Genomic DNA, 23,828 nt, shown 5'->3' on the forward strand with positions numbered 1-23,828 from the left:
TGACCTTCCAACTACCTACTGAGCACAACAAAACCTGATATGGGGTCACAAGTTTTTCACTCCTGGAACAGTACATGCTACATTTTGACATTTATTTTTTTTTACCATATATTTTTGCAATTTCACCATTGGATTTTAACTGAAACAGTGAAGGGCATCAACAGATGTATAATATTAATTAAGAATTGTAGGCATTTTTATTCACAGTCCTCCATTTTCAGAGGCTTAAAGAAACTGAATAATTGAGTGAGAGCAGTTTCATGGCCAAGTGAGGCCTGTTCCTGGTATTACGTGACAAATAAGCAGTTTAATGTCTAACTTGTCTTAGAGAAGACAGAAGATTTTTTAAAAAGTGGATGATTGCAGAAAATCTTCCCTCACATCTTGAGGAGAAATGTGTATCATTCTCAAACTCGACAATCAAGAGAAACGTTCATGAATGGGAATACAGAGTTTACTGATGGCGGCTGCAGTCAAAGAAGAAGATCTCAGGAAAGAAATTCTTTTTGTTGTGACTTTTATGGAGTAAATTACAAAAATGAACAGGAACGACTAGAAAAAGTGTCTTCCAGATTTATGAGACAGACCATCTGCCCATTCCCAGCATGATCCCTCAGGAGGCCAGCTTTTTTTATGGTCAACCATAATAAAGCTCTAGTTATTTTAATCTGTGAACAGATTAAACAGCAATTTTATAATGACTGTATTTTCTAAGATGTTTTGCAAAGCATAAGTAAACCCACGATTGTTTTGCTTTCGATGCCCTCCAGGAATCTCTCTAATACTGTGGTCAGAAATTTACATACACTCATTATGGCCAGATTGGGTGTACATAAACCACAACTATATGAACACACGGAAATTTTGAATGAAAAGGATACGCTTTAATTGCAGGGTGTTTTTGAACAAATGACATTGCTCACTGGGCACATGTGGACTCTCACGGTCTAAAACTGAATCTGCCTGCACTCTGACAGTATAAACACTAGGGAGAGTAGTGTTTGTGCGGTGTTATAAAAGGGGCGCTGCAAGGTTAGAACACTCATTGCTATGAACCTGTTATGTTTTGATGTGTGTGTGTGACCTCCTGCGTGCAGTAATAAATAGCTTGATCACAGCTCCTACCGTGTTGCAGACTTTAAGTTCCACGACAGCTGGAGCAGAAGATTCAAATTAATAAATAATATCAATAAATCTGCAGGAAGTGTGTGATGTTATCATGTCAACATGGATAAAAAATCTCTCCAAATGTTTTCAGCACCTTTTTGAATCTATACAATGAAAAACGTGATACAATAAATATGGTCCAACTCAGTACAGTGTGCATAACTGTGTTCACTGAATGCATTTATGTGTGCACATATGCAACCTGTTACCCTCCGAGTGACGAGTTACTGTCATTGCTGATTGTAGCGGGTGCCCACTACTGCAGAGTCATTTGGCTGGAGAATAAGTAGTAACCGTGCTGTCCAGTGTAGCGAGTGATGTATTCACCATTTTTGTGACCAAACAATATTTACAAAAATAAATAAGAAAGTCAACTTCATAGTTAACTCAGTAAAAATAAACATAACTGAACTTAAATCAGCAGAAATTATGGTCACATGCACACAGCTATACTGACCTGGTCCTTTCTCCCACTAACACCAGAGTTCTTCTGCTATCCAAACAATTTCTCCTCTGAACTATTCCATGCAGTAGGTAAGACAAATATTACCATTCTCATAAACGTATAATGCTACTCTTTATTAGCTATAAAAACTAAGGTATAGTCAATACATATCACAACAATAAATCCATTTCTCAACAAACACAAAGTCAAATTACAAGACTTTATCAAATTACAAGAATTCTCCCCCTTCTTGACCTGGTCTCTTCCTGTGATCTCAGACTAACCTGGACGCTATAAATACGGGGAATTGAAACTACATTTCCTCCTATTGTTCCTGGCACACAGGTAGGTAAGGTGAGTTCAAACTAGACAATTAACAAACTTGTCAGAGTTGATTTAAACCAAGATGTTACATTAAATAATCTGTAACAGTGCGAAACATAAACAAACCCGGGATAGTACACGTTTGCCTACTACAGAATACATATGAGATATGGCTAAATCAAAACAAGAATGTTAACTAAGAATATCCAGCTTTTAACTCTGAACAAAAGGTGTTCTCACCCACTTTGTCACACAAACATTATAAAGGAGGTCATGATAGCTGGCATATTAATGATCATGAAACTGACCTCACGGCCCATTATTAGTCAGTGGTGCTAGTTTCAGTCATTATGCAAATGTACTGGTTATAAGGTTGGGGAACCCTGCAGTCGAGCTGAGACTAAACAAGTAATTGAATAAGCGACAAAATGTTTCTTGCACTGAAGACGCTATGTCCAGATGAACAGAATCAGCTTTGGGGGATTATAAAGAATCATATGGCAGAAATAAACAGACATTATGCTGTTACGCATGTCTTCTCAAACAAAATTACTTTAATTAAAAAAATAAAAAATGTGGTCATCGTTCTCAGCTGACTTGAATAGATGGAACATGATGTTATCTGTTTCCATAATCGATGTGGAGAAGCTGCAGAGGTGTTGCTTGGTGAGTGATCTTTAATCTACATGTTTAAGTGGTGGTGTGTCTCTTACACTTCCTTTTACCCAAAAAGGCAACTCACTATAATAGATCTGTTAAGACTGCCCTTTGTATCAGTGTGACAGAGCATTAAGTATTCAGTTAACTTTCTAGAGCGACAGCCGAAGGACATCATCACATCAGAGTGAAGTCAACATGAAGGCCACAGTGGGACTGCTGCTTCTGCTGCTCACGGTTTATTGCTGCGCTGCTGGACGTAAGTCTGTCAGTCTGCTTTTAACTGGGGATAAATGCCCTCTTGAATGTTTTTATTAGATTTTTATCTGATTTTATTAGTAATCGTCATAACTTAAATGAGTTACAAGTTAAAAACGTTTACTGTTTATTGTGAATGAACTTCACATTACGTGGGTGAGGTTATTACAAAACTTCAAAAGGGCGATGAGTTATTTTAAAAATTCATTTTCAAATGTTTTGAGTTTGATGACAAAACACGTTAAAATGTTACGAAGACAAACTTTTGCTTTTATCACATACATGACGTGAGGTTATGTATGTGTTTACTTTATGACCGTTTGATCCAGATAAAAAAAATAAGCTGTTGCGTTTTTAGAAACGAAGTGACAGTTTGACCTGAACAACAGGTCGAAAGATAATAATCAGAGGAAGAAAGACTTTATTTTTGTTCTAAAGAAAGCATATATATATATATATATATTATATGTACAACACTACTGGGTCACTAACAAATTACACATATAGCTCAGCCATGGAGAGCAATGCCATGAAGCTCCCAGCACACAGTTTTGTGACCTGAGCGCTCTGACAGTGTTAATGTCATTGCCTTTCTATTTAAAGACTGAGTTCCAGGCTGAGTGCTCAACACCTTTGACACATGCTGCTATGAAACTGAATTTTTTACTGTCTTTTTATTTTTTCTTTCAGCTCAAGGATTGCATGAAATGTCTCCTGGACAATGCTGTTTCAAATTCTTTACTGGAAGGATACCACCGAAGAAAATAGTCTCTGTCATCAAGACTCACAGCGCCTGTCTGGAAAAAGCATTTGTGTATGTCACCACAATGAGTAATTACAGTAATCGTAATTTCTGAACACAAAACAGTGTGCATGCTTTTTTAGGGTCTTCTCTCACTGTCCCTCTTCACCTGTTTTTCTTTCCCTTCTTTACCTAATAATAATAATAATAATAATAATAATAATAATAATAATAATAATAATAATAATAATAATAATAATAATAATTTTATTATTAAGATCTATCAAGTGGAGCAATTTGGCAAAGCCATGACCAAAAATAAATGGAAAAATAAATCAGTTGGGCATCTTTCTTGTCCTTCAGACAATAATCCCGGTAATAATAATTATTGTTAAGTACTGAATGGGACAGGCAAAAAAAAGAAGAAGAAGAAACCCGAAAAAAAAACCCACCAACAGCAACAAAAACAAAAAAACTCAGAATCCATAAACACGCGAGGCACAGCGTGGTATCTTCTGTTCTAACTCTTTTGTAATCTTCCTGCAGGATCGGTACAGCCGCCGGGAGGCGCATCTGTGTGAGTCAGAGTGTCACCTGGGCTCAAGAAGCTTTTAAGCAAAAGCAGATCGGTGATGAATGAATGCTCTTCAGAGTTCATGATCAGCCATAATAAAGCTCTGTGTTATGTTAACCCATGCTAGCAGCAATTTTATAATGACTGTATTTTCCAAAATGCTTTGTGTATATATATTAAAAAAAACAACCCACGCATGTTTTTTCAATAAAAATGTTCGGCTTTGAATCGGGCGTTTACTTTTTTGTTTTGTTTTGTTTTTTAAGGAGAAATTTCCACACTTCATCTTTACCCTGCCAAAAAAAAAAAAAAATCCAGTAGCCTATCATACTGGTAGCGGACACAGGGCCTTCTGATTAGGAGTGAGGCCGAAAACAGTGGTTGTTTCGTGTAACCTGAACATGAACTCTCGCGTTCTGATTAACCTTTCAACACCGTTTCAGCTTAAAGCTATTAAAACTGAACGGTGTTCCAGACGTTTCGCTGTGTGCTACAGAAGTTTAAGATAGCTGCGGTTATAAAGTTCTGGGTCCAAATCAACGTGTGAAATTACATTTTTTATTTTTTATTTTTTTAGTGTTCTTTGTTTGTTTGTGTTTTAATAATTTCATTAAATTGTTCGAGGAAAGAAAAATATCTAGTATAAAATTTTTAAAGGCTTTCAGATTAAATTTTGAACATTTAGTCAGCACCAAATTGATATGATTTAACAGATAAATATTGACTACTCACATTAAAATATGCCATCTTATTTGCTCATATGTCGATATCGGCCAGCAGGGCTAATATCACCCCATAATAATAATTTAAAAAATATAGATATATATATATCTTTGCATGAACTGCAGTTTAGCAACCAGTCACCTCAGCGGCTCTTCCTGCTTTTAATGCTTTTAATTTATCTGCCTGAGAGAGTTTCATCTGCGGTGATATTTCCTTTCTTGAACATGAGTTGCCCCCTGCTGGCTGCTAAAAGAATGCGACTTCAACCATTTGTAAAGGTGACAAAAGAAATCTGACAGATTGCGAGATGTATGGCGCTGTATTAATAAAATTGAATTTAACTCGAGGAGTGAAAGGTGAATGAAACTTCGTGTGGTTTTTTTTAAAATATTTTTTAATAGTTGTTATGGGCCCTGTTAAAAACTCAGACATCTTTGTGACATCCATACTTATTTTTGTGACCTGGTAACAAAGTCCTAAGTAAAATTACTTACTTGCATTACTGTCTTTATCCTTATTTCCTGTTACATGTGTATTTTTTGATTTTTGATTTGATTTGATTTTATTGATTAGCATTCAAATTCAAATCTCAGTGAAAACAGTGAGAAAAAAAAAACAACAAACAGTGAAAACAGAACAAAAATCTACCATAAAGAAAGAAAGCATGAGACAAGGCTAATCAAAAGGTATTGGCTGAAGCATTTGCTTATTACGCCAACCCTTTTCACAAAATATCTTTTTGTATGCAGCTCCTGTACACAGGGCTTGAAGAAAATAATAAAACAAAGCAAAAACCAAACAAAACAAACAAACAAACAAACAAAACAAAGAAAAAAAAAACTTTCCACCTTAGATAAGTAACTACATCAAAGTAAAGAATCAAGAGGTTGTTGTTTTTTTTCTCCTTTTTGTTCTTTTCATTCTTGATATATATATTTTTCTAATACTCTATTTTTAAACATGTTTTTAAACAAGGAAAATGAACTACACCTTTTTAAATCACTGTCATAACTATTCCACAGGTTAACTCCTCTAACAGAAACACATCTCTGCTTTATATTTGTCCTCATCTTGTTTTTCTTAAAGAAATCTGTTCCCCTTAAGTCATATTGACTCTCTCTGACTTTGAACAGCTTCTGAGAGACTTACATTAAACATGGCCAGAGTTTCAAATAATGAGGTCAGCGTATATTCATGTAATCTCTATGACTGCTCTGCAGGACACTCCATATCAGACACCTGGACCTCCATTACTGACAAACAGCTCCCGTGGGCCTTTCTCACCCTGTGTGGAAGGCTCGGGTCTAAAGGTTTCAGGTCCTCTAATCAAGCTGGTCTATTTTTCTAGCAGAAGCTGAGATAGGAGGAGAGCTCAGTGGTGAAAAAGTTTTCTGTCTGTGTGGAAAGGCTCACTGTGGACCTGGAGTAATGACTTCTTATAGAGAAGGCTCATGACAGTGAGGTCAGTGTACTCAAATGGGCTCCACGTCACCCCTCAATCCAAAGGAGGACCTTTGGGATGTGCTGGAACAGGAGAGACACATCATGGATGTACAGCACACAATTTGCTCACCAAATTCTGAAATGTTTTCAGCATCTTTTTGAATCTGTGCCATGAAGAACTGAGACAGCTCTGATGGTAAAATGGGGAAAACCTGATAAAGGCACGTTGTACCAGAGAAAGTGTCAAGTGAGTGTAATTTTGGGACATATGGAACCACCCAGCTTCTGATTGGAGCAGGTGCCCATGACTGCTGTGAAGTCATTTGACTCTGCTAAATGTTTGTTATGTTGTTTCCTAGTGAAGCCCATATGGATTGTAAGGGTTAATAGAGGCGTGTTAGAAAAAAGAACTACACGTGGAAGAAAAAAACTGGAATTATTCTTTCACTCCTTTCTTTTCGTGTCACGTTCATGTTTTTTCCATCATGGGAGTTTGTGGATTTTAGGATTATTTAGAGCTTTTCTCTCAATTACTTTCATTTTTAGTTTTCTATTGTAATCTCTTGATTAACTTTTGTTTCCTGTTTATTTTCTGTTTAGTATTTTGCCTTCGGGTTTATTCGTTGTAGTTCTTTGTGTTCTCAAAGCCTTTTCCAGTGTTTCCCAGAGTCTATTTTCTGTGTCCTGGCTTCAGTGTTTACTTACTTCCTGTTTTAATGTGTTAGCTTGTTTCTTTTGTGTCTTGTGTCAAGTTTTACTTCCTCTGTGTTGTTTTTCTTCTTTCCCATTTGCTCTCCTTAGTTTCCCCCCCATTTCCTATTGTTACATAATCCTGTTTTTACAGCCATCTCCCTTTAATCTTTGAGGTGGCATTTCTTTAACTCCTCAGTGATCTGCCTTTGTGTGCTTCTTGTCTGTTTCTTGGACTTATTTTGCTTTTTTTGCACTGTCTGGACTTGTTGCATCTTTTGGACTTTGGACTGTCCTCATAAAAGGTGCGTTTTCTCCTTGTACAGTATGCATTTGGGTCATCTCATTTCAGATTAATATATTTTAAATGTAACTACTTAGTTGAGTCGCATACATTTATATCTCTTGATGTTATCTGTCTCTGTATGCAGTGTGGAGTAGCTGCAGAGATGTCGCTTGGTTGGTGATTTCTAATCTTTGTGTTTAAGTGACAGTAAAAACTCACCATGACAAACATATAACGGCCCTTTAAGTGAGCGTGAGACTGCATTAAACATTCAGATCACTTCTTACAGCAACAGCAGAAGGACATCATCACATCCAGAGAGGAGTAAATATGAAGGCCACAGTGGGACTGCTGCTTCTGCTACTCACGGTTTATTACTGCGCTGCTGCACGTAAGTCTGTCAGTCTGCTTCACAGTCTGAAGATAAATGTAATCTGAGGCCCTTTAATGTTTTTATTTGATTGGTCGTAACTTTTACAAGTTACACTGAGAAAACGAGTGAACATTATACCTCAGATTAATTAACTGGGACCACATCTGCAAAAAGGTTTGACAGCATTTCTAGTAGATAATGGCAGATGGTTTGAGCATGAATTGAGGCTGGGGTTTGAGGAAGGCCTCAGAGGGGACTGGTCAGATAGTAGTGCAGGGGAGTGTTTGGAGGAACGCTCCTGCTCCTGAAATTTAGACGAATTATTTCCAATTATACCTGTTTTTATCTGGTTTTAAATAAACTTATTGTTGTTAATCAGTTCTATATGCTGCATTTTAATCTGTTATGAAACTTTTTGGAGGGATTTATTATGATTTTTTTTATTTTGTGCAACTGCATTTTAGAAATGTCAATTTCAAGATTCTGAATCACCTTTTTCTCTTAGTTTACAAAACATGTTGAAAATAATATCATCCTCACAGCTGCGTTACCAGCTGGTTAAATGAGCCCCAAATGGATATTTGCATCACTAAAGAACAGCGTCAACTAAGAGGAATTCTGCAGTATTAGCTAGTTATCTTGCCATGAGTCATTTAGGACCATTATAATGATCATGACTAAGGTTGTGTTTATTTTAATCAATACAGATTACTGTCACATGAGTTCTGGTTGAAGGGTTTAATGGGAGCTGATAGTTCATGTTCAGTGAGTGTTAGTAGAGTCAGAAGGGAACAAAGGTTCTGCTGGCTTTAAGAAATCCCTAAATAGCTGTGGTGTTTAAAAATCTTTTTTATTGTCTTTCAGTTCAATCAATGTTCAGATCAGCTGAACCTCAGATTATATTTGGTTGTTAACTTTAACTTATTATTGTTAATGCATTTTACATTTTACAAAACTTGAAAGCAACTCCACTCTGTTTAAAATTTAATCTTGGGCTGATGAGTTATTTCAAAACATCATCAGTGTATATCATAAAGGACCTGAGCGCTCTGACAGTGTTAATGTCATTGCCTTTCTATTTAAAGACTGTCAGTTTCAGCAACAATGCTCAACACCTTTGACACATGCTGCTATGAAACTGAATTTTTTACTGTCTTTTTATTATTTTTTTTCCTTTTAGCTCAACAATTGCTTGAAATGTCTCATGGACAATGCTGTTTCAAATTCTTTACTGGAAGGATACCACCGAAGAAAATAGTCTCTGTCTTCAAGTCGGACAGCGCCTGTCTGGAAAAAGCATTTGTGTATGTCACCACAATGAGTAATTTCAGTAATCGTAATTTCTGAACACAAAACAGAATGCATGAAAACACGAGCCACAGCGTGGTATCTTCTATCCTAACTCTCTTGTAATCTTCCTGCAGGATCGGTACAGCCACCGGGAGGCGCATCTGTGTGAGCCAGAGCGTCACCTGGGCTCAAGAAGCTTTTGCATCAATGACCAATCTGCAGAACGATGATGAATAAAGCTCTTCAGAGTTCACGATCAAGCATAATAAAGCTTTGTGTTATGTTAACCCATGCTAGCAATTTTATAAGACAGCTGCAGCCTGGGTTTTGTACCGGGCATACCCAGTTTCCTGTTTTATATTCTCCTTTTTATATTTTTGGAGTTTTCAGTTTGGATGTTACCTTTGCCTAGGTTATGTTTTTATTCTGATATTGTTAGGTGTTAAGCTTTTCCTGTCCTCCTATGTTCCCCATGCCTAGTTCTGTTTTGCTGTAGTACTTCCTTGATTTAGTTCATCTCTGTCTTCATTTGTACTATGGATTTGCAGCTGCCAACTAAATAAAGGTCAGTCTTTGGTTATTCAAGGTTGCCTCCAAGTCTGCATCTTTGGGTCCATTTCCTGCCTCACCATTAAAGAACGACACGGCTGCAGAATGGAACCAGCAGACCACGCCATACTTTTGGATGGGAGCTTACTGGAGAGTTTTCATGGCTTCTCAGGATTTAGGCCCAGATATCTGATTCAAAAGATATCAAGGTACTAACAATTGCACTTTCAGATATGAAAAGCATAACCAACTAGCATCCTCAGCTGCTTCCATTCCCAACTATTTTGAACATGCACTCCACAAACACCCACAACGGAGAACAAAAATGAAAAACATTCACACCTCTCTCCTCCATATTCCCCGGTTCCTAGTTGCAGCAACGGCAGCAAACCCGCGCCGAAGCCCTGTCGCATCAGCTGCAGTTAGGGAAGCGAGCGGGAAGCTGGCTATCACAAAAAAAGGGAGCAATGTTTTGCAACAATAAGGTTGTGAAGGTCTTGAGACAGCTCATTGGTTTTACACATAGTGAAATGTTTCTTGCGTGACACCTTGGTAAAATACCTTTTTATAGGCCATTAGTTGGGACGGGACCAGTGGATATTTAAAGTGACACTAGTTGTGTTGTTTTCATGCTGTTAAGCCCATCTTGTAAGGGCAACAGCTGACCCCTGGTGGCCACTTTGATTTGGACTGAATTACACTGATTTTGGGGGATTTTAGGGAAACGTGAAAACACAAGCGGAGAAGAAAGAGGTGTGTTTCAACAAAGTAACTTTTTTATCTTTTTTTTAATCTTGTTTCCAGAATGATTAAAAGTAAGAATTGAAATAAAATTGGTTTCAGAAGAATAATTAGGAAAAAGAGAGCTCTGAATTCAATCTTCCATATCTGATTGCTGTGAGATGTGAGGCTGAGACCAGTGAGGAGTGAAGCTTTCCCAGGATCAGACTCTAGGATGCTTTAGACACATTTAAGCAATAACAGCTTGACCAAAGTGAAAACCGACTGGACTCTGACCAAAAGCTTTTTGTCCAATGAGACGGAGGTGCTGGATTACCTCTGCACCACTGCTGTTCGGCTCTGATGTTCAAAGAGTATGTTTCATTTGTGCAAGCAAAACACATGTAATACATCAGCTGGCATTTATTCAGTAGTTTGTGCATCAGAACTTATCTGCAAGCATGTTCTCCTTGTCTGTGATGGTGGGTCTGGCCCACCTCTGGATCTGTACTCTCACTAATCCATCTGAAAACACTGAGATCATTTTAAAACATCTGTTGCTCATGTAGCTTGCCTTTTGTAGCACTTGGTTGAATATAAGGTCTTAATTCATCTTCACATATTCTCCATGTTTCATAGCAGAACACACAAACTCTGCTGGCAGACAGACTTAAATAATAAAGATCTTTATTTAGCACCATTTAAGAACTTGGTAAATACTGCATCAACACTCAACAGAAAGTGAACTTCTACTACGTCACAATAAATAAACTTTAACAACAGATTATTTGTTATGATGTTATGAACTACGACATGCTGTCATAGCGACATGGCATCAAAAAACTGCCACTGCCGGACAAACTTACAGAGCAATTTAAAAAAACATGACAGAATACTAAAAACTTTAGAACAACAGGTCAAAAGACAGTAATCAGTCATTTCTATCCCAGAAGTTTATTTTTCTTTTAATGGAAGCATGTTTCTTCTGTTCATGTTCCTAACATATAGTATTTGGATAAACGTACAGCTACACGTTACACGTACAGGAGCTGCTCAGCCATGAAGCTCCCAGCACACAGTGTTTGTGCTGATGTTGCAGGACCATGTTCATACTTGTAAAGGCAGACTGCACATCTGGGTGTATGATGTTTTAACCTTATGATAATGGGACCGAAAACACCTGAACTGAGGCGTGTGGCCCAATACTGTTGTCCATATAATGTAGATCAGAACTTTACAGCATATATAATAAAATACTTGAGCTCACTGATAGTGTTAATGTAGCTGTCCTTCTACTTAAAGACCCTCAGGCACAGGCTGAGTTTCAGCAGGAATGCTCGACACTTGACACACGCTGCTTCTCAGCTGAAGCTCATAAAATTGAACAGTTTTCCAGACGTTAGATGGTGTCTGCTAGGAAAGTTTAAGCGTGCTCCAATTGTGAAGTTCTAGGTCCATATTAATGTGTTAAATAATTGTTTTTAAAGTCTTCTTTGTTTGTTCGTGTGGCAGTAACGATTTCATTTAATTGTTCCAGGGAAGCAAAAAAATCTTATATAAAAGTTTTTAAAGGCTTTCAGATGAAATTCTGAACATTTAGTCAGCACGAAATTGATATGACTGAACAGATAACTATTGGCCACTAACGTCAACACAAACGTCACATCTTATTTGTTGACGTCAGCCAACAGGGCTAATAGCAGCCTATATTAAAACCTTGTGACCTCAGCGACTCTTCCTCCTTTTAGTGTCTCTGCCCTGAGAGAGTTTCATCAGCGGTGACTCAGGCCTGGGTGACCGTCCCTCTCCTTTGGGTTTGAAAAAGAAGGATTCGTTGAGTTTCATCTGGACCGCTCTGACCTGAGGACCAAAAAAAGTCACAGTGTTACTGAACAGTGGAAGAAACTTCAGTTACTCCTTTTCTCCTGAGAAACATTTCTTACTGCTCAGCAAAAACAGAAATTCTTAAGTGTTTATAATGTCAAAATACACGAACCAACTGAAATGCACAGCCCTGGATAATTTTCTTTCTTGAACATGAGTTGCCCCCAATAAGATGCCTAAATTTGATACTCTCAGCCTCCTAGTAGTGTGTCTACTAGGAGGCTGAGGGGTAGCACTGCTGGTCACCAGTATTTTTAAGGGTGATAAGAGAAATCTGACAGATTGAGAGATGTTTAAAAAAGTGAATGAATCTTCATGCATTGTCCGGGATTGTAACATCTAGTCCTTACTGAATTAATACTTTTTATCGGCCCTGCCAACAACTCGGACATCTACGTGACACTAATTTTTGCAACTTGTCAAAAGAGTCCTAAACAAAAGCATTAAAGGTGACCATATTATCTTTATCCTTATTTTGTGTTATATATGTACTTTTACAAGGTGTTACTCATAATCAACATGGCCTCAAATATTGAAGTCAGCGTACATGCATGTAATCCTTATTAGTGCTCTGGACATACGATATCAACAATGGTTTTCTAGTCTTGGTTATTGGAACTAGTCAAAGAACGTCTGTCACTGATTGAAAGATAATAATAATAATAATATATACATTATTGATCCCTGTGGGGAAATTCCTCTCTGCATTTAACCAATTCACTCAGCCATTGGGCGCCTGGGGAGCAGCGTAGGGACGGTACCTTGCTCAGGTACCTTCCAATCATGGGGCCACCACGCTACCTACTGAGCAACCCCTGCTCCTAAAACTTTGAACAACACAATGGTCGCTACTAGGGCTGGGTATCGTCACTGATTTCTAGAATAGATTCGATTCTGATCCACAAGGTCCCGAATCGATTCGATCCACGATTCGATTCAATCCGATTCGATTCGATTTTAATCGGGGAAATTTTGCCTCAGTCAGAAATACTATAATTCTGATCACGCATCAGTACATTTCCATATTTTTATATCTATAAAAAGAAAGCTGACACTTGCGAGACTTTATCAAAGGTGTAAGCATCACAGCAGATGCCTTTGTGTCAAAGTAACACAGAAAAACATGAAGGAGATTTTCCTGGCCTGGGATTTCATAGCAGATGACCTTAAAAATATTCTGCAGTAGATCAAAACGAAAGAGAACCATTAATCAACACATGAACATTACCTGATGCTGCTGAAGTGAAGCAGAGCAAAGTTACAGAATTGCAACACAGCTAAGTGTTTTGCAATTTTGCATAATTTTAAAAAGTTTAAATTTGTTCATAATTGAACAGCAGAAATGAGGCTTTCTTTTCAGAAGCGAGTAAAAGGGGGGAAAAAACAGCGGCCGACAGCGCTGTAAACAACGGCAGACTTGTGTGTAATAAGCAAGCGAGAGAGAGAGAGAGAGAGAGAGAGCAAGCGAGCTCTGCATGAAGTGTGATTTTATTGTGGTGGAAGCAAAACAGCAAAACTGGGAGGGAATTCATGACGATGTTTAGTGTGAAGTGTAGTTTGGATCTTCTTTTGCTGCTGGTTCAGTCAATATTGTTTGGAGAGAGATAAAAACCTACAGCTTCAGAATCAGCGCAAAAAGGGCGTAAACACAAAGCGCGGACTCGCCGAAACATCAGAATCAGCGAGCTGTCGGCTTCCAGCCCCGACCGTGTCCGTGCCGTCGGGTGAGAAAGCCACATCTCCGCGCTTTGTGTTTACGTCTTTGTGCAGAATCCCTGTACCTGCTCTCATTTACTGCTTTAGCTGTTTGGTGGTTGCTGAAATTTTGTGAGGTTTAACCCGAGATTCTTGCATTTCGGGCAAAATAAATTTATATTCAAAAATCGATTCAGCATTTTAATAAATCGATATCACGTTATCCAAGCTAGAATCGATTTTAATCGATAAATCGATAATCAAAACCCACCTGTAGTCGCTACTAGCGTGAGAGTGTCCTTAGAGCTGGTTAACTGACCCTGCCGCCACTCTGCTGGTGAGTGTGTGTTTATATTGAATACTTTTAGTAAAAAATAGGATACAGGATAGGCTTTGAGTGGCAAAGAATGGGAAAATAAATATCAATAATTTGTAACTGTTAAATCTGTTTTTCATATTTTATCATGGTTCTTACACCTAAATCTTCCACAAACTAATCTTTACAGTCATACTTTTATTTTTTTAAATCTCCCAGTAATCTCCTAAAAGAGCTGTACATTACTTTTTTTTCCACAAACAGGATAAAACAGCAGAATTCCCATCAGTCGGACACCTTACGTCAGTATTTTCAGTATTTTTGTGAAAAAAAAGAGAGAACTGCGATTTCTAGGGGCTTGAAGCTGAAAAACACATAAAAAGATATCTGGTGTTAGCTCTGAAGTTTGTAATATAAAGTTCAATATGTAAGATGAATTAATTTATCATCTGTTGCTCTGTAACTACACAAATAGGATCATGTGGTATCACCTGAATCAGGTCCAGCATGCCAGCGCGGCACGGCTGCTCGCTGTCCTCGCTGGATGTCGTTGTATCAGCAGACTTTTGATCAGATTCTGACAACTGCGGACTGGGAGTTGTTTCTCCTCGACCCAAAAGCACCTGATTTTCTTTCACAAGTGAAGACCCAGATGGACCCATGCCTCCTTCTCCTTCACGGTTGACCTCCATTACTGACAAACAGCTCCTGTGGTCTTTTCTCACCCTGTGTGGAAGGCTCAGGTCTAAAGGTTTCACGTCATCGAAACAAACAGCTGGTCTACTTTTCTGGCAGAAGCTGAGGTAGGAGGAGAGCTCAGTGGTGAAGAAGTTTTCTGTCTGTGTGGAAGAGCTCACTGTGGACCTGGCAGGAAGTAATGACTTATTAATATGTGGCAGGCATGAAGGGGAACGCTCTCCAAGATCCAGGGAGGAGTCGACAATGATTGGCTCCTCCAGGAAAGGATGCCCCTCACTGAGCTTTAAATGCACTGAACGTGAGACTCTTTGCTCTCCAGATAAGTTTGTGTTTTCTTGTTTCAGAAGGGACTTTTTTCTCTGCTTATGTATCTTAGGATGTCCTTTACCTTCTTCAGGTTCTTCTGGGTTTGGCTGCACAAAGAGCTGATGAGGCTGTGAGTCATGTGGCCATTTTTCTGATTCTTCATGAAATTGTTTAAGCTGTTGGCACTCGCCTTGCTGTGTTCGCACCTGAGGAGATAGCATAAGGGCTCCGTCATTGACTTCCCCGCTGGAGGGTTCGGAGAGCGATGTTCTGAAAGTCTTCTGGGTAATAAACAAGTCCTGGCTGTTGATGTCATCACTGGTGCCCTGAGAGTCCTGATCGCGGCTGTTCCCCGTCACTGCGTCCTGTGAACAGCTCTCAGCGCCTTTCACAGCCGCCTCCTCTTTGGTGGAGGATGACGCAAGTTTAGGCCGTTTGACACGGATGTAACAGGGTGACACTTCAAACACCACTTTTTTTTTTCTTTTGCATTTCTTTTTGGAGTCTTGAGTCAGACGATCAGGCTTCAGCTTTTCATTTTGTTGCGGCTTTGATGCTTCAGGCTTCTCAAAAGGTTTTTCCTGGGCACTACCGCACTGTTTAAATACAACACTGCTGCCTAGCTCTAAGGCCAGTCTCCTTCTTTGCCTTTCTTTCTTCTTTTCCTTTTTCTTTTGTTTCCTTTCCTTCTTTTCTTCTTTGAGCTGGGAGTTTTTCTTTTTCTTCTGGATGCTCTCTTGTGGTTTCACAGTCATGTTGGTTTTGTCTTTTTTGTCTTTTTTGAGATCTTTTTTTCTTTTTCTTTTCTGATTTTCCAAAATGAAGTCTGTCTCCTCAAAGTCAATCATGATTCTGTTTAACAGGAAAAGGAAAGTAGATTATTCTCAAATACACCAAGTTTATGGTTCTTTTTTGTATAACGAATTAATTTTATTACAGCAAAGACAAACATACCATTCAATAATATTGATGTCATATCACTAAGTGTGCTATGTTTTTGTTTAGAGCCTTACCAAGAGCCTAAAGCATTACACAAACTCTCCCACACTTTACATTATATCAGAAAGAGACACGACACTCAAAGAATCCTGAATACTTTGCATTACATAATTTGATGAGAAGATTAATAGGTAACAACAGTCATTGGAAACCAAAATCAGCAATGCTTTGAGGACTGTTTTCAAAATCATACCAACAACATTAAAAATTGAAATCCGAGGCTGATCAAACTTGTGCCATAATGTGGATGAGTCATGTTTATGGACCCCACACTGCAAAAACTCAAAATCTTACCAAGTATATTTGTCTTATTTCTAGTCAAAATTATCTCATTACACTTAAAATAAGACACAATCAGCTACAGGGCAACATTTCAGTAAGCTAAAGGAACTTGTTTCAAGACAGTGAATCTTGAAACTAGAGAAAAACTAGAGATTTTTCACTTGTTCCACTGGCAGATTTTTTTCACTTATTTTAAGCTAAAATATCTTGTATTAAGTGAAAAAACCTTCACAGCAAACCTTCTTGCAACAAGATGCGTGGATGTGGTATCAGGGAGGAGCGGGACTACTTGTGCAACGTGAATGGCTGCAGGCGCAGTCTCATTGTGCCAGCAGTGATAAAAACACATAAAAAACTAAACTAAACTAAAACATATCTCAGAAGGGATAAGAAGCAATGATGTGTGGCCACCATCTCATGTTCTACTAGTGACTCAAGCAGAAGACATTTATGAGATTAAAAACTTAGACTGAAATGAAGTTTTTCTTTTACTTTTACAACACCGGTGAACATCCAAGGGAAAGACATTGAGATAGTGGACTCTTATAAGTACCTGGGTGTTCACCTCAACAATAAACTGGACTGGACTACAAATACAGACATCCTGTATAAGAAGGGCCAGAGTCGACTCCACCTGCTGAGGAGACTGAGGTCCTTCGGAGTCTGCAGGACTCTGTTAAGGACATTCTATGACACTGTGGTAGCATCTGCCCTTTTCTATGCAGTGGCCTGCTGGGGTAGTGGCTGCACGGACAGGGACAGGAGCAGGATTGACAAACTGGTGCGGAGGTCTAGCTCCGTGCTGGGATGTCCCCTGGAGTCTGTGGAGGTGGTTGGCGAGAGGAGGATGTTAGTAAAGCTGACATCCATCATGAACAACCCACATCACCCACTGCATGAGTATGTGAGTGGGCTGAGCAGCTCCTTTAGTCAGAGACTGAAACACCCTCGCTGCAGGAAGGAGCGCTTTCGCAGATCATTCATCCCAACAGCAGTTAGACTCTATAACTCCTCAATCACGATGTCATAAGTCACTGGACACTGAACATCCACGGTCACCACTTCATGCATAATGGACCTTCCATGTGTACGGACATGTGCAGGTATATATGTATGTATATGTATGCATATGTATATTTAGTGTGTACATGTGTGTGTGTACATGTCTATACATAGGAATAGTAGTGGTACAATAGTTATGTCAAGCTATATAGTTTATGTCTTCCATATTTCCAACCATATCCATAATCACATACTGTGTATGCTACCATTGTATATAGTGTATTATCTTACTTTTTTTCATTGATTGTACTTATTTGTATTTTTGTATTTCCTTCTGATGTCTGTACCTGAGCTGAGGTGACGCAAAAATTTCCCCGTTGTGGAATCAATAAAGTCTTATCTTATCTTATCTCTTTCTTACTTTGAGTACATTTCAGAACCTGTACTTTTTCACTTTTACTTGAGAAAAGAATTTGAATCTGTACCTTTTTCAGCGCTTTTATTTAAGTACATAATGTGTATACTTTTGCCACCTCTGCCTCTATGTGAGTGAAGTTGCCCCCCCCCACCTTCTTCAAATCCAACAAAAGTGGTATCAAACGTTTGTGCTAATTTGTGCTGCAAAAATTTTCTTTTGTGCTGCTATCATTTTAAAGATATTAATAAAAATTTCTAGAGGTCATCAGAGGTCAACCAGCCCCCCCACATGAATTAAATCAAACAAAATGGGTGTCAATCAACTGTGCTACATTTGTGCTGGTTTGTGCTGCTAAAATTGTTGTTTGTGCTGCTTCTGTTTTAAAGATATTAATGAAAATGTAAAGGTCAAAAGGTCAACCAGCCCCCCCACATTACCCAAATCAAACAAAATTCATGTCAAACGTTTGTGCTGGTTTGTGCTTCAAAAATTTTCGTGTGTGCTGCTATTATTTTAAAAATCTTAATAAAATAACGTCTTGATGCGTGCCTAATCATCCAGGTAAGTAAATCCCAAAGGGTTGATACTGTTCATCTGGACATTTTCAGTGGGAGAAACATTTCATCACTCATCCAAGTGACTTCTTCAGTCTCAGCTGACTGCAGGAGAACCTTCCAGATGAGGCAGGTGCAGTAGATCTCCTGGGGAGGGAGGCAAGAGAGGTCCCCACAATGCTCTCGGCTGCTCTCACTACCCGTTGTCATTTTTTCCTGCAGAACCCAATGCAGGAGTCATACCACACAGTGATGCAGCTGGTGAGGATACTCTTAACTGTGCCTCTGTAGAAGGTGCTCATAATGGGGGTTGAATCTCTTGTGCTTCTCAGTTTGCAGAGGAAGTAGAGTCGCTGTTGGTCTTCTCCACATTCAGGGACAGGTTTTTGTTGCTGTACCACTCTGCAAGATGGTTAACTTCACCCCTGTAGTAGATCTCGTTGTGGGTCAGCAGAATGAAGAGAAGGGGGCTCAACACACATCCTTGGGGAGCCCCCGTATTCAGTGTTCTTGGGCTGCAGGTGTTGCTGTCGACCCATACTGTCTGCTGTCTTCCTGTCAAGAAATCTAGCAGCCCGTTATACAGCAAGGTGCTGATCCCCAGCAGATCCAGTTTGTGAATGAGTTGCTGAGTTCGGTATGCGAACTCAAATGGATCCAGGTTGGGCGAAAGCGATAATTTGATTTGATGCATGACTAACCGTTCAAAGCACTTAATAAGGGTTAGGGTGAGCAGCACCAAGTTCCTGGGGGTCCACATCAGTGAGGACCTCTCCTGGACCACTAACACAGCATCACTGGCCAAGAAAGCACAACAGCGCCTCTACTTCCTGCGCAAACTCAAGCGGGCAAGTGCTCCACCACCCATCCTGACCACATTCTACAGAGGAACTATTGAAAGTATCCTCTCCAGCTGCATCACTGTGTGGGGCGGTAGCTGCACTGACTATAACAGGAAAGCTCTACAACGCATTGTGAGAACAGCTGAGAGGATAGTTGGTGTACCACTTCCCTCCCTGCAAAACATTTACACCACTCGCCTCGCCCGCAAAGCCATCACAATTGTCAACGATGCAACCCACCCCGCGCACTGTCTGTTCAGCCTCCTGCCCTCTGGAAAGAGATACAGAAGTCTCCACTCCCGCACTACTAGGCTCACCAACAGCTTCATCCACCAGGCTGTGAGACTGCTGAACTCTCTTCCCTCCTGGCTCCCAGCCAGCAGAATCACCAGATTGGCAGAAGTATAGGAAGACAGACTGGACTCTACCCCTCCCACCCACCCCCACCCCCATCCACGCACACTCTCCAACAAGGAAACACTCTCTGAACTAAGAACTGGAAAACATTCCTGACTGGAAACAACTACCTCTGCATTGCAATTGCACACACCTGCTACTATATATTTTTAGTATTTCTTTTAGCACTATTTGTATTATTATATTACTATTACTGCTGCTATAGTCTTATGCTGCATTAAAACAAAATACCCCTACCAACCACAACCTGGGACTACCTCAAGTAGACTAGTATACTATTTTCCAGGGAACACTGTTGGAACACTTTTATTTATTTTTTTGTCTATCCTGTTACCTATTTAATATTACCTTATTGTTAGGGCTGTTTTTTGTTGTGCATCTGCACTTTATTGTTGTCAATGTCTACGCATGGGACAGTGTGAAACGTAATTTTAATTCCTTTGTATGGCAAGTACATTTGAAGAAATTGACAAATAAAGTTTTCTATTCTATTCTATTCTATTCTATAATGATGGAGGTGAGTTTGACAGGACAGTAGTCCTTAAAGCAGGAGGTAGATGACTTCTTGGGTACAGTAATGATGGTGGAGGCTTTGAGGCATGTGGGAACGACGGCCTGACCCTAGTGATGTGTTAAAGATGTCTGTGAAGACATTTGGGAGTTCCACAGCATAGTCCATCAGTGCTCGTCCAAGGATGTTATCAGGACCTGGAGCTTTGCGTGTATTGATTTTGGCAAGGGATCTCTGTGACATCATCGATGCATTTTGGGATGTAAGCAATGACAGTTTCTGTATATTCCTGAAAGTCTGTGGTGTTGTCATGTGTGGCAGCCTGTGGTGGAAAAGCAGTCTTGCAGTGCCTCTGAGGACCCTTCTGGCCACACCTGTACCTGCTTATGAACTGGTTTGGTGACTTTGACCAGGGGCCTGGGGGAACCCATGACACACCTAGGTTTCTGCCTAATAGGTGGAATTAAGACACAGTTCCAAAAGCAAACACAACTGATCAGTGCTGAGAGTGGTCCTGTTGCTGAGGTTGGGGTGATCCTGTAATCTCTTATGAACTACCTACAACGCTTCCGTGACTGGGATGCAAGTGAAGACAGATGTAACATCTCTCTCTCACTGTACATGTACTGTTTATAAAATTAGGGAAACATAACCAGAACAAAAAAAATAATTTGCAGGACAAATGTTTGACATCCATTTTGTTCGATTTGAAGAAGGTAGGGGGGCCAACTTCACTCACATGTGTTTATAAGGTTGGGAAAACCTGCAGTCAGCTGAGACTGAAGAAGTCACTTGGATGAGTGACGTTTCTCCAACTGAAAATGTCCAGATGAACAGTATCAACCTTTTGGGATTTACTTACCTGGATGATTAAGCACACATCAAGACGTTATTTTATTAATATTTTTAAAATGATAGCAGCACAAATAAAAATGTTTGCAGCACAAACCAGCACAAACATAGCACAAACGTTTGACATAAATTTTGTTTGATTTGGGTAATGTGGTGGTGGGGGGCTGGTTGACCCTTTGACCTTTACATTTTCATTAATATCTTTAAAACAGAAGCAGCACAAACAACAATTTTAGCAGCACAAACGTAGCACAGTTGATTGACACCCATTTTGTTTGATTTAACCTCCTAGGACCTGGCGTCCACATATGTGGACATCACATTTTCGGTTATTTAGACCAAAATACTCAATCTTGCTCTAGAAGGGCCTGATATCCACCTACGAGGACATTATACTGCTACAGTTCTATCAAAATTTTAAACGAATATCCTCATATGTGGCTCTTATTTTTCTTAAAAATAAGGTAAAAAAAAATAAAATCTGGTAATTCTTTGTTTTTACATTCATCGGGCCCCAATATGCCCAAATATCAAAGAGAAATTAAAAATGAATGCCGTGGAAGAGTTCGGCTCATAGGAGGTTAATTAACGTGGGGGGGCTGGTTGACCTCTGATGACCTCTAGAAATTTTTATTAATATCTTTAAAATGATAGCAGCACAAAAGAAAATTTTTGCAGCACAAACCAGCACAAACGTAGCACAAACGTTTGATACCACTTTTGTTGGATTTGAAGAAGGGGGGGGGCAACTTTACTCACATCCTCTAGCCTGCCTTTAACACTTCACTCCATCCTAAAAGGTGAGGGGAATGATACGAATCAGCGACTGAAACCTACTGAATGGAAGTATTTCGTGTGCTTCTCCACACGTTTCTTCCCCTTTCTGTACCTTATTATAAATTATGGTGCCTAAATCAGTAAGCTCCTATATAACTGGTTACTACTGACGTTTCAAACTAAACTGTTTAATGGTTGTAGGACCAAGCAAGGTTATGCTATCTTTACTTTTATTTGAAGATTCTAAGTACAAGTGGAGTGTGTAACATTGTAGCGATCAGTGTAACTGAATCTGGGGATTAGCAACACGAGTTAAAATGACTATATTACAGGGTAATGGATGTTCACTCACTTTTTTTCCAGTTCAAGGTGGCGGCGGGTGGGGGTGGGAGCTTTAGCCTATCCCAGGTTAAGAAGGGGAAAAAACCCGTGGCGAATTATCAGAAGAATAGACTGAAAGTTGAGGTTTTAAAAGTCAATTTCGTAGGTCAACTATTCCGGAGGGCGCTATTACCTGTTTAGAGCCTGAAAATTATAATATCATTATACAGAAACCTTTTTTTTTTTTAACATAAGCTAATTGTTACCTCCGAGGGCAGCTTCAGCTCCAGCCACAAACTGCACTTCAAAGGGACCGCCGAGAGTTCATGCGGCGTTCACGGACTTCTGTTAAATCCCGACTCTTGAGAGTTAGTGGAACGCGTATTAAAATATTTAGACATAATGCATTAGAAAAGCTAAGTGTATAAAATGGGGTTTTGTTTTTTATTGCTTGTAAATAGTTTACATTTCCCTGCTGTCACAGGTTACCAGTCCATCACAAAGAAAGACAGAGAGGTGTCTAGACTCATACTGGCTGATTTATTTCCATCAGACTTTATGAACATGTTTCTGGACTGTGAGAGAACAATACAAACTCCACAGAAGGACCCAACAAGTAAGCAATTTTCTTGTTTCCCACTAAGGGCAAGCACACTAACACTTTCACCTAGTGAAACACTGTCACCTAGTGGTAGACCAAATACTTTTACCAATAGTATTTTAAACTACAGTTTAAGACATGTACTCATAACAACGTATTAAAAAAAATTAAGGGGCATGGCGTTGGTGGGTATAAAAATCCATGAAAAAATAACGTTTTTTCACATTAAAGTGGCAAATTTTGGAGAAAAAAAAGCGTGAAAACTTGGTGAGAAAATGACTAAATATATCTATAATTATATATTTAGATATATAATATATAAATCTCCCTCTACCATTGCTTTTTCTAAAGAAATTACTGTACTGTGATTCTATTATAACTTATGGGCAGATTTGGGGCTCAACATAGCAATATACAGTGCAGAAGTCTTGAGCCGCCAAACAACACAGCTTGAACTGTCTTAGCAAAGCGCTCCTGTAATTTCTTTCAATAGTCTTCAGGAATATATATATATATATGTGTGTGTGTGTGTGTGTGTGTGTGTGTGTGTGTGTAGGGAGAGAAGGGAGAGAGAGATGTATGTATGTATGTATATATATATATATATATATATATATATATATATATATATATATATATATATATATATATGTATGTATAAAACCCTTTCCCTGGGAACTTTGCACATATACCAGAAGTATGTTTTGTGTTGCCATGCAGACTCCCAAAATTGTCAGCTATTTTTGGTCTGCCTGGGAGTTTGAAGGATGCTATGAGTAAGACTTTTGCTGCCCTGCAGCTCTAAATGACCGCAGTCTGTGGGGGCTGATGGGGGTGATTAACACGTATGACTCAGACGATACTTTGCCTCAGGGTGAGATTTCTACTCTTTTCACTCTGTTGTGGGTTTACAAAAGAATTTAGATACTAAAACAGCAACAATAAGCTCTGACACGTGGAATAATCATTGTTTTTCGGTGGGGTCTAACATGTGGACTGATTTAAATCTCCTCATGTGAAGACTGACAATGAAGACCTATCAAAGGCATTAGCATGTTGGATGTTATTCCTATAATTCCTCATCTTAATGTTCCCATTGTGCTCCCACGTG

The 23,828-nt window shown here is 39.2% G+C and overlaps 3 protein-coding genes across 6 annotated transcripts; 2 read left to right on the forward strand and 1 right to left on the reverse strand.

Moving 5' to 3' along the window:
• The first annotated feature begins 2,680 nt into the window (after positions 1-2,680).
• On the forward strand, positions 2,681-4,406 carry LOC309710763 (C-C motif chemokine 4-like). The gene is made up of 3 exons (XM_082540516.1): positions 2,681-2,852; positions 3,542-3,665; positions 4,140-4,406. The coding sequence occupies exons 1-3, from the start codon at positions 2,792-2,794 to the stop codon at positions 4,231-4,233; spliced, it is 279 nt and encodes a 92-aa protein (XP_082396642.1). The 5' UTR covers positions 2,681-2,791; the 3' UTR covers positions 4,234-4,406.
• Positions 4,407-7,213: 2,807 nt separating this feature from the next.
• On the forward strand, positions 7,214-9,557 carry LOC309710762 (C-C motif chemokine 4-like). Of its 2 annotated transcripts, XM_082540514.1 has the most exons (5): positions 7,215-7,328; positions 7,455-7,482; positions 7,599-7,700; positions 8,863-8,986; positions 9,107-9,557. In XM_082540514.1, exons 2-5 carry the CDS (start codon positions 7,473-7,475, stop codon positions 9,207-9,209), a joined length of 339 nt encoding a protein of 112 aa, XP_082396640.1. In that variant the 5' UTR covers positions 7,215-7,328; positions 7,455-7,472; the 3' UTR covers positions 9,210-9,557. The 2 variants fall into 2 exon arrangements, with proteins under 2 accessions (XP_082396641.1, XP_082396640.1); XM_082540515.1 differs by lacking the exon at positions 7,455-7,482 and having other exon boundaries at positions 7,214-7,328.
• Positions 9,558-10,911: 1,354 nt separating this feature from the next.
• On the reverse strand, positions 10,912-22,483 carry LOC309710520 (uncharacterized protein). 3 transcript variants are annotated; one of them, XM_082540061.1, is made up of 4 exons: positions 22,383-22,453; positions 22,148-22,248; positions 14,628-15,993; positions 10,912-12,101 (listed from the first exon to the last, which is right to left on the reverse strand). In XM_082540061.1, the coding sequence occupies exons 3-4, from the start codon at positions 15,987-15,989 to the stop codon at positions 11,967-11,969; spliced, it is 1,497 nt and encodes a 498-aa protein (XP_082396187.1). In that variant the 5' UTR covers positions 15,990-15,993; positions 22,148-22,248; positions 22,383-22,453; the 3' UTR covers positions 10,912-11,966. The 3 variants fall into 3 exon arrangements, with proteins under 3 accessions (XP_082396187.1, XP_082396189.1, XP_082396188.1); XM_082540063.1 differs by having other exon boundaries at positions 22,148-22,194; positions 22,310-22,450; XM_082540062.1 differs by lacking the exon at positions 22,148-22,248 and having other exon boundaries at positions 22,383-22,483.
• Between the last annotated feature and the right edge of the window lie 1,345 nt (positions 22,484-23,828).

This window comes from Aulonocara stuartgranti, assembly GCF_965226115.1.
Source record: "Aulonocara stuartgranti genome assembly, chromosome: 7".
In the NCBI taxonomy this organism is placed as follows: Eukaryota; Metazoa; Chordata; class Actinopteri; order Cichliformes; family Cichlidae; genus Aulonocara; species Aulonocara stuartgranti.